Source organism: Rhinatrema bivittatum, chromosome 14 (assembly GCF_901001135.1).
Source record: "Rhinatrema bivittatum chromosome 14, aRhiBiv1.1, whole genome shotgun sequence".
In the NCBI taxonomy this organism is placed as follows: domain Eukaryota; kingdom Metazoa; phylum Chordata; class Amphibia; order Gymnophiona; family Rhinatrematidae; genus Rhinatrema; species Rhinatrema bivittatum.
In genome coordinates this window covers 27,402,725-27,412,946 of record NC_042628.1, presented here as the reverse complement: position 1 = coordinate 27,412,946, position 10,222 = coordinate 27,402,725, and the positions used below count along the sequence as shown (strand labels likewise).

Genomic DNA, 10,222 nt, shown 5'->3' with positions numbered 1-10,222 from the left:
AGACTGTCTTGTTGCAAGTGAGAACTGTCCAAAAGCTAGCGCCACTGTGCGGAGTGGAGATCCCCAATTTTCTCTGGCAACATGGAGTCCCGAAGCACAGAGTCTTCTGAGAGCATCATTATCTCTGTGTACATGGACTACATATAGTAGCGGCTGTAGTAAAGTATTGACATTTTTGTTTTCCAAGGGTTTGTCAAGGGGTCCAGTGACAGAACAAATGTTGATGGAGTATGTGACTTTTACCAAGGAAGCTGGCGTGTCTAGGGCTGCAGCTTTGGGGCATATTGCAGGCCTTTTATTTTTTTTATTATGGCTCATTGATGGAGATATCCAGCAGGTGTTTTTTTTTTTTTATTAACAGGTTGTTAGCTTGTTGTTCCAGGGGTTTCGTTCTGGTGGCGGACGGTAGATTTCCAATTACGCATGACTTGTTATTACATATGTGTGAATTTATTTATTTATTTATTTATAAACTTTCCTATACCGATGCTCATGAAAAGACATATCACACCGGTTTACATATAACTCAAGGTCAAAAAGTACATTGAACAGGGTGAAATTAACAGGATTAGAACTTCAAGAAAAAAAAACCTGACAGGTTAGGCAAGAAAATTAACAGAGGGGGAATAGAGGCAAAAAAAAACAAACACCTCTGTACAGGAGGACATTTAAGACTGTAAATTGTATATACCTGTGATTTGGTTTTTGGATTATGAGACTCAGTTGTTCTGGACAGCCAGTTTGTGCTTGTGTTTTTTTAGGGGCATTTTGGGTGGGTGAGTTGAATATGCCTACAGGATGCAGGAGTCGCACCAGGCTATGACACGAGTATGTGTTGCCCGAGGAGAACAGGATAGTATAAAGATTCATAACCTTTTTAAATTTTAAATGATGAGGCAGAAAAGAGTACCAGCCTGATATTGGCAGTAATGAACAGGCTGTCTGCATGTCCTATGACTAATGTGAGGATTTTTTTTTAAATCAGACCTATGGGTGGATCACAATTTTTTGCTGCATTTTAAGTCTTCCCCTCTTACCAGATATCAGTTTCCAGCTGTGATGAACAAAATTATGGGGTTTGAGGCGAATCATTATGGCATGCACTCCTTCCGCATTGGTGCAGTGACTTTGGTGGCAGACTCAGGACTACTAGAGCAGGCCATACATCGCATTAGATGGTGGAAATCTGAGACATGTGAATCAAATCTTAGAATGGGAAACTCATAATCATTTGGGCCCTGCGATGAAAATCTTATTATTTTCAGGTCTTCATCATGCAGAAATGTGGGATCATGGGGCATTCTTACATCTTGTGGGTTTTATTGTTGTAACTTGCAGCAGCCATATAGTCTGCACTTGGCTTAGGGGTTGCATGGTGTCCAGGTCCACTGATTTGGGTGGCATGGAATGTCCTGGGGTCAGTTGTTGTCCTTCCTGCAGTCTTTGATGAGAAGCTGGGCTTATCCTGAAGTGTTGATGATACATCTTGGGGGAAATGACTTGGATAAATGCACAAGTTGGCAGCTCTTGGATGCTGTGAGGGAGGATTTAATAGGTTAGCTTCCTAATACTGTTATATGCTGTTCGGACATCATTCCAAGGTTTTCTTGTTTGGATCAGGTCACAGCCAAGGTAAGGTCAATCAATAGATTGGCTCCTGGCTTCGGCTGCAAGAAGATAAACATGTTAAACATGTGTGAGCATGGTGTGTCTGTGGAGGATTGTTTTGGTCTAATGAAGTAAATTTATCAGATGTGAGTCAAGATCTACTGAATAATACATTTGAGGAGCTCTTGGAGGATGTCCTTTTGCAGGAATCTTAGGCCAATTTGGGACGTTGGGATAGGACACTGTATATTCTCGATAACAGTTTTTGCTGTGGAGCTATTGTTGCCAGTTGAGTGCTTCAGCATCAATATAAGAAGAGTACTAGTAATCACCCTTGAAGAAGATTTTGTTCAAAATAGGGCCACATTGGATATTGATTACAACTGCTCTAAGTTGGAAAGATAAGTGTATAAATTGAATGTTTCCGGCATTTTCACAGCCTTATAGAAAAATTAATGAACTATCAAGATAAGATGAATATAAGCATTTTTTTTATCTAAGTAATATTTTTCACTAAAACTTTTCACAAAAATTTTGTTGCTAAAAATCTTTTATGTGGAAAAGAAAAAATAGAGTGGGAAGGTGGCTTTGATGATTAGAAACATGGCACCGAAACAGTGGTTGGATACAGTAGGCCACATATGAAGTAGCCATCTATAGCTTTAAAAAAATGTTTTATTTGCACATTGTTTTTGGGTTATCATGGCGGTATGTTTTGCCGCATAGAAGGGAACGTTTTGTTTGTGTGAGTGATATCCTGTGCTTGTGGGAGGATACCCGACCAAGCTGGGTTTAGGTTAGGGTGGCGTTGAGAGATTGGCCAGGTGGCTGTATACTCAATGCCGGTGACCTTATGTAGATTTGGTGTAAATGGGATCAGTCACATCAGTGGGGAGGAGAGGGGGCCTCCTTAATCAGATATAGCAGGATCCTCATTGGGAGGCAGTGGGTGTTGCCATGTGCCTTCAGACCAAGTTGGCCTATGGGTGGTGCATCTTGCTGGCGGTATGGCAGATACCCACCAGGGCAATTTGTTTATTGTATGCATCTGGCTTGGGTTGTTGTTGGGTTTTTTTTTGTTGTTTTTTTAATTATTGTCATTAACGCTACAGTCTTGGTTTCCCAACAATGTTGTTTATGGTTCTTTAGATGAATGTGGATGTAATGTGGAGAGAGGTCAGTCAGTCCTGGTTGCCCATTTTATAAGTCTGTGCTCTGCAGCAAGATAGTGTAGTAGGTCATTCTTGAGCTAATCAAACTCCAGCTATGCAAGGAATATTTTCTTCAGGGATGTTTTAATCATAGCCCCCTGAATTGCCTTTGCACTATGATAAATAAAATTACAAATATATCATTACCAGGGGACATGCATTTTGCACCAGGAAAAAGAGGCATAGTTACTGAATGAATGTTTCAGTTGAGCTGTGAGGTTCACATAATCTTTTTCAAGTATGTTCCAGCTAAACATGTTCCTTCAAATTCTCCATCAGACCAGACATTTTTATTATTCCCACATGAATAGTGTATAGTGAAACTCCATTAAAAAAAGTATCCAAAATGAAATCATAATTACAGAAGCAATTGTTTTGAAAATTGAATGAATAAAAGTGTTAACAAGTAAAGCATTTTTAATTCAAGCATCATAAAAAGTAAGATCATTAAAAACCATCTTTTTAGTTTTCTTGTTTTTTTTTCATTCTTCTGGTAAAAAGAAGATTCAGAGCTGAAAAGTTCCTTCTTACTGAACCACTTCTGCCATTAATTAATTGTGGTCTGCTGTACTGTTCATCATCAAACCTATGGTAGAACTTTCTTGTGGTATATACAAAAGTATGGTTCTAGAACAAGGGTGCACAACCCTAGTCTTCAAGGGCTACCAACAGGTCTGTTTTATCTGTAAAAGAAAGCTATGCAAATTAATCTGGTTCTCAAACCAGATGTAGGTTAAGCTGCCCTTTAAGACCTGGATTATGTGCCTATGTTCCAGAACAAACAACAGAAGAGTGGTTTCAGGGCACTTCACATTGGAATTGTGCTTCAATTTTGCATATCAATTGGAATTTTTGAGTGCTTACATACTGTTCCACATGCTCTACCTAGTTAATTTTAGAACAAAAGCAAATTTAAAACCTAGTCACATGGCATAAACAGAGCTCTAAGGATAAACATTCATCTATGTGTATACATATAAGGAACAATCATATATATGATGATCATGTTTATTGGGTTTTTTTACAGCAGTATTAGGCCAATATAATATCGATATGCATTAAACGGGTGCTCAAGATTGAGCGCCCGCTCTCTTAATACATGCCTATCCACCTCTCCAGAGCATCTGATTTAATATTTAAATGGGCTGCCGTAGTAGAAAGTCTCTAGGGAGCGTTTTGCTTCCCTAGCATCTCCTCAGCATTGGGCGTCCAGGAGAGGTGGCTGTCAGCGGGTTAGGAAAACGGACGCTCAGTTTTACGAGCGCCCATTTTCCTAGCCTGTGCACAGCAACGGGTTAGGAAAATGGACACTCGTTAATTGAGTGTCCGTCTTCCTAACCTGACTGCCGGCAACACTTTTTTTTTTCTGTTCTCCATTTTTAGGTTCCTCCGACTTAATATCGCCATGGTATTAAGTCAGAGGAACTATAGAAAAGCAATATTTTCTGCTTTTCTGTAAAGTTTGGGGGTCCTCAAGAATTAATGCCTGCTCTGGGTCAGGTATTCATTTTTTACAGTAAAAATGTGCGCATCGGGGGAGTAGTAGCTAATAACCTCATCAATAGGAATTTACATGTGATGAGTACTAATAGCTTTGTGCTTGTTTGGATGCGCATTTTGGATGTGCTAATCCCCTTTTTGCATAAGGAGTTTTGGACATGCATTCATCAAAACACGCATCCAAGTGCCGGTAAAGTCGTGCGCTCAGCTGAGCTCATTGTGTTGCATCAGCCTGTATAAGAAAAATGAAAAAGCCACATGGGGCTATGATTATACTGTAGCAATATAAGAATATCAGAAGAGTTTTAGATCTAATGATATTTCATCACATATATGATTGCCATATATATATAATGTAGGTTTAACTATTATTATAGATCTGCATAGTTTCATAAGGAGGCTTTTTTGATTATTTTTATCAACAGGAGATATTTTTGCTATATTTAGGTGGAATTTTCAGGATTTTTCTCATTGATTATTTTATACATAAACATAGCTCTACCAGTACATTCTTCCTGAAGGCTTATTGTATCCTGTCCAGAAGTGATCATTGCTAGTCTAAGCTAACATGATATTTTTTTTGTCATGACTGCTTTTACAATAACAGCAGAAGGCTCGACTATTTCAAACAATTACATTTATGAAATAGGACGTGTCCAAAGAACTATTGCCTGGGGTTCCAATCAGTCAGTGTGTATGAAATTAAACTTACTGTTTCATTTGTCTTGTGATTAACACTGGGCACCAATTTGGTTATTCCTATCAACACAAAATGGGAAACTCCATTCTTGGAAGTTTAGCTTTTTATGTTATTTGAAAAAAATGTATGTTGTAATTTGACAAAATTAGTTAGAAAATGTCTGAGATCATAGAAACAGGGAATATGACAGCAGATGAAGACCACACGGCTCATCTGGACTGCTCTTCCTGCTGTAAGACCACAGATTCTTCTTAAACTTAAACTTTACCCTCACTTCCTTGCAACTAAAGATCCTCTATGCCTAGCTCAAGCTCTCTTAAATTCTGATTCAGTTTTTGTCTCCACCACCTCCATTGCGAAGCTGTTCCATGCATCTACCACCCTTTCTTTGACAAAATATGTTCTTACATTACTCCTGAATCTCTCTGCTTTCAGCCTCATTCCATGACTGCTTGTTTTAGAGCTTCCTTTGTTCTGAAAACTGCTGGACTTCTGTGCATTATTTTGAGGTATTTGACCGTCTTACTTAGATCACACCTCTCACTCCACTAGGGTATCTATATCTATAATAGATAGATCTCAGTCTTATCTCATGGGGTTTACGGTGCAGAATTGCCACTATGCCATCTAAGAGAAAAGAAGCAATATTTTCTATGTATTGTAGTTATTTGGGCAATTTTTTCTCTTCATTTCTTGCAAATGGCTTTAGTAAAATTTACACTGAAGATTATGGTTGTGAATATTTTGGTTAATTATCTGATATTTTGGTATCCTTGTAGATTCAGTAATAAGGGTTTATGATTGTGAGGGAGGTGCAAACGTGGGTTTCAGTTTGAAAAGAAATTGCCAAAATGTCCCAAGTTCTGCTGGAAAATCTATCTGTTTTATGCCGATCCTCTCAGGAAAATTAGTAGAAATCTGTAATAGATTTGCAAAACTCCAACGGTCCAAAGATTTACCAAAATGGCAGTCAATCTGATGAAGTAAAACTTCTTGAAGAGCATGGATTTATATCCAGTCTTGTACGTAACAATAAGCTTTAACTTTGTGCTGTTCAGTCACATTTAATATCACTTATTTTGAAAATGAGTCATGTTGATCAAAAGTCATTCTTCAAATCTTTTCATTTTTATTATTTAAGTATCTGGCATGTAGACAAAATAAGAAAAATAAACATATCAGCAGATATGAAGACTACCTTGTTAATTAGATTAGCAAACACAGCACTTCCAAATATCTGGCCTGCTTGTTTGACAAAATCTTTCAGAAAGCATAGTACCCTTTAGCAATTGCCATGATGTTGCCATGTTCAGCTGAGAATGCCTTATTTTCTCTTTCCTGGACTCAATCTTTGTTTCAAGCCATGTCTGTTCATATTGTCTGCTCCCGCCTTCGTTTCAGGCCTACCACTCTAGCAGCCATTAGGAATGTTATTCCTGTGAGGATTTCTGCAATGAAGGAGATCCATGCCAAGGCCAAAGACCATCCAAATCTTATATCAATGCCTTCCAGAAACTTCTTTCCCGAAAGGCACAATGCTTCTTTGAGTGCTGCTGCGGAATATGCAATATAGACGCTGATTCCAGTCAGAGTAACGAGAGCTAAGAAAAAGAATAAAATGTATTTAGTATGTAGATTGTACTGTAGAACACAATTGGTCCTCATTTCTAAAGATCTAGATAAGTGCATCTCCGTAATACACATAACAAGAGTAGTCAAAACCATTAATTTTTTACCACAAAAGTGGAAGTGTAATATGATTGTTTTTGTATAGAAATAGCCCTTTATTCAGAAGGGGCGATACTATGGCTGAGCTCTTGATACTGACCAGCAGCCCTTCAGTCACTCTTGGGACTATGCTTATGCCCCTTGGTATTTCACTTGCCAGCCAGGCTACTCAGGGTGACTGAGGGAGGAGAAACGTCTGGGGTTGTGCTGACCTATCTGCGGTGAACTCGAGGAAAGAGTGACATCAGCAGTAAATGTGGAGACAGTTGGTACCAAGTCTCACCCTCCCTCCTGGTGTTAGGCTTTCTTTATGATTTGGTGGAGTTTGTTTAACGGGAACATTGTTGATGGTGGATGGTTTGGGATTTTGTCACAACTAAGGTGGGGTTTAACCATTCCAAACTCCCCTTTCACTCTCCAGCGTTACGAGAATGTCTCTTATTCTTTGAGCTACTGTGACCCTAATGTTTTACTTTAGATTTGTGTGAATTTATTTCTGGAATTGGGTGACTGAGTCAGGGGAAGATGCAAGTGCCTATGTTATGTACATTGTTCAAACCATGTGTATCGCACCAGAAATGTTTTTCTAATTATTCTAATGACTGACAAAATAAAAGTTATATTGGTCTTCTGAGCAGTATAGGTTAATTCCAGAAGGCCAGCTTAATATACAGCAATGGAAACCCCCCCCCCCCCCCTGCAAATTAAGATTTTGTGATTTCAACAAACTATTGAACTACAGTAGTATAGTGACATGCCTGCATCTGATCCTCAAGGGGGCATTGTCTTCGGCTGGATTCTATATGGGGAGACTTGATAACTACTGGGTTTGGCAGTGTAGGGGCATGAGGTCAGTCAGTCCGTCATACTCTGAACTATTTCATTTTCTAAAGCCCTGGGATACGCCTCTAGTAATGGCGCCCTCTCTGGTCACCTACCGCCCCAGCAACTTTTTTCACTCTCCTAAAGCTTAAAGGGATGAAGTTTGAAAATCCCAAACCCTGTTTTCCCCCAATCATCACAGCTACTCAAATGTACTAGAGTACAGCTTTATTTTCCTCCTCCTTAAGTTACACAGCAAGATTAAGATTCCATCCCAAAACATCGCAGAGTTTAGGCAACTTCAATTAGTTTCAGTGAAGGACTTAACACTTGTGAGAGCCTGAGACCAAGTTAACAGCTGAAAGAAGCATTTAAGCTTATTATAGATAGCTTATATTAATTTTAGTAACCATATTCAAAGTTTAAGGACTCACACATGTACCTCCTATGGGCTTATTTCCATGTACTTCTTTAACCAAACCTGCAGTTTCTTCTAATGGCCATTTAATTAATAATTCTGTGTAAACTTAGAAACCCTCATTGCACAGATCCCCTTTTAACAATGTTAGACCTGGATTTATCAAAATGTGGTAAGTACCGCATGCGATAGCAAAAGGGGTATGTTTTATGCTAATATAGCATTTATCTCAATTTGCGCTTACTTGTGCGAAGAGCTAAGTTAGCGCAAATTGCGATACCATTTTCAGATTGTGCAATAAGTGCCAGATCTTTTGTATTTCCTATATTCAACCACTGTTAATGGTCGAGAGAGAGAGAGAGCAAGCCTGGCCATAATATCATGGCCCATAGGTAGGTATTTGTATCCCTATGGTAGGCCCACCTAGTAACTCGAGGTGGGGTTTAGGTAAGAGTGTAGGGGGTTAGGGGCCACTTTGACATTCTACAAGACACCTACGAACAGAACAGTGGTCTCTCAACCTAGCTTGATGTTACCCAGGTAGAGAGTCCATCAAGCTAGGTTGAGAGAACCTTGCCCAAATCTCATCTTGGAGTGAGTTTCCTCACTCCAAAGGTCATCAAATCTTCATGAGACCACTGTTCTGTTCATAGGTGTCATGTAGAATGTCAAAGTGGCCCCTAACCCCCTACACTCTTACCTAAACCCCACCTCGAGTTACTAGGTGGGCCTACCATATTATGATATTATGGCCAGGCTCGGTCTCTCTCTCTCCCTCTCCCCCCGCCCCCCCTCCTGGAATTTGCATCACACCATACAATATGGTGCTATCGAATGCATTAAACACATTTTCACATGCGGTAAGGGCCTATCACATGCATTACCAGGGCTTTTTGCATGCAAAAACGCCTTATCGCATTTTGATAAATGGCCCCCTTAGTTGGAATTCTTCTTTTCTCAATACTTTTAACACATTACACAGTTGCTCCTAGCAGACAATTAAGAAAGCGCTGCAAGCACTCTAATTAGTACACTCAAACCCCAAACAATCTAGAGAAGTACTCTGGGACTAAGCCCAGTTTTTCTGACAGGAAATACCTTAATTATCTGCAATCAATCTGTAGCTGTGCTTGTGAACCAACCCAAGAGCAATTTCAGTGCCTTTTCCCACTACTATTATTCTTTTAGAGAAATTCATTCTATTTTTGAAAACCCTACTGTTACACTTTCTCTCTGGTTCAGGGAGGGATTTTTACAGCTAAAACTTTTCACAATCAAGCCTCCTTATATCCCTCTGTTCACTGAGAGTCTTAGATGAATATAGAGTCAAAGTAACCTAAAACTCCTACACTCATAAGCTTCTCAGTGTTAATCAGCTAAGCTTAATCTCCCTGTATTTTTCCCTTCAACATAACTGGACAAAAGACTTGAAAATAAATCACTTTAACTTTTCCCTAAAGTCAGTCTTCAGTAATTAAGCTAAGACCATCTCTTCCTGGATAATTATAGCATTTAACTTAACTTTTAGTAGTGATTTGTCCAGTCAGTCTCAGAGTCCTCCTCTGCCACCTCCTCCTCCATAGATGGGGCTAGAGAGGAACTGTTGGGGACTGCCACACTGCCTGCTCTCCCCTTAGTGCTACTGCAGAGTGCAGACGCCTCTTATACACTGAGGGCCCTATGCAATAAGATGTGCGTTGAAAACGGGCGCTCATATTGAGGGGCCGTTTTCCTACCACACAGACAACCACATGCCCTGGGCGCCCAATGCAGTATTTAAATGAGGGGCTGCGTAAAAAAGGACGCGCTAGGGGAGAATTGTGCATCCCTAGCACTCAAATTCATTAGGCGCCCAAAATTGCAATGGGTGCTCAATACGAGCCTCCGTTTTTATCCTTCTGGTCGATTTTGCTGAGGTTGCTGAAGACGCCCATAGGTAAATGCCCCTTGCTCCGGCCGTCTACATTGTGCACCTAGAATAATTTTTTTTTTTTTTAATCAAGCCAATTATACATTCATTTTTCAACACTGCAAGCAGTAAATTTAAGTATCACAATGATGCTAAGTAGGAGGAATCACAGAGGCCCATATTTTTTAATTTCATATGAGCCCTTGACTCACAGATTGACTTTATGCCACCTTCAGGGCTGGACTTAAATCTGCCATGTTAAAAAGTATGAATTGGGCACCCAGCAACTTTCTGCATTGAGGGGTAATAGCTAATAGCCTCATCTA

At 39.6% G+C, this 10,222-nt stretch overlaps 1 protein-coding gene across 2 annotated transcripts in view; it reads right to left on the bottom strand.

The window, feature by feature from the left end:
* Positions 1-6,390: 6,390 nt before the first annotated feature.
* Positions 6,391-10,222, bottom strand: part of TMEM114 (transmembrane protein 114) — a 68,101-nt gene continuing 64,269 nt past the window's right edge. For both annotated transcript variants that reach the window (XM_029577203.1, XM_029577205.1), the window contains one exon: positions 6,391-6,620. In XM_029577203.1, coding sequence (XP_029433063.1) covers positions 6,391-6,620 — 230 coding nt within the window. The remainder of the gene's footprint in view (positions 6,621-10,222) is intronic.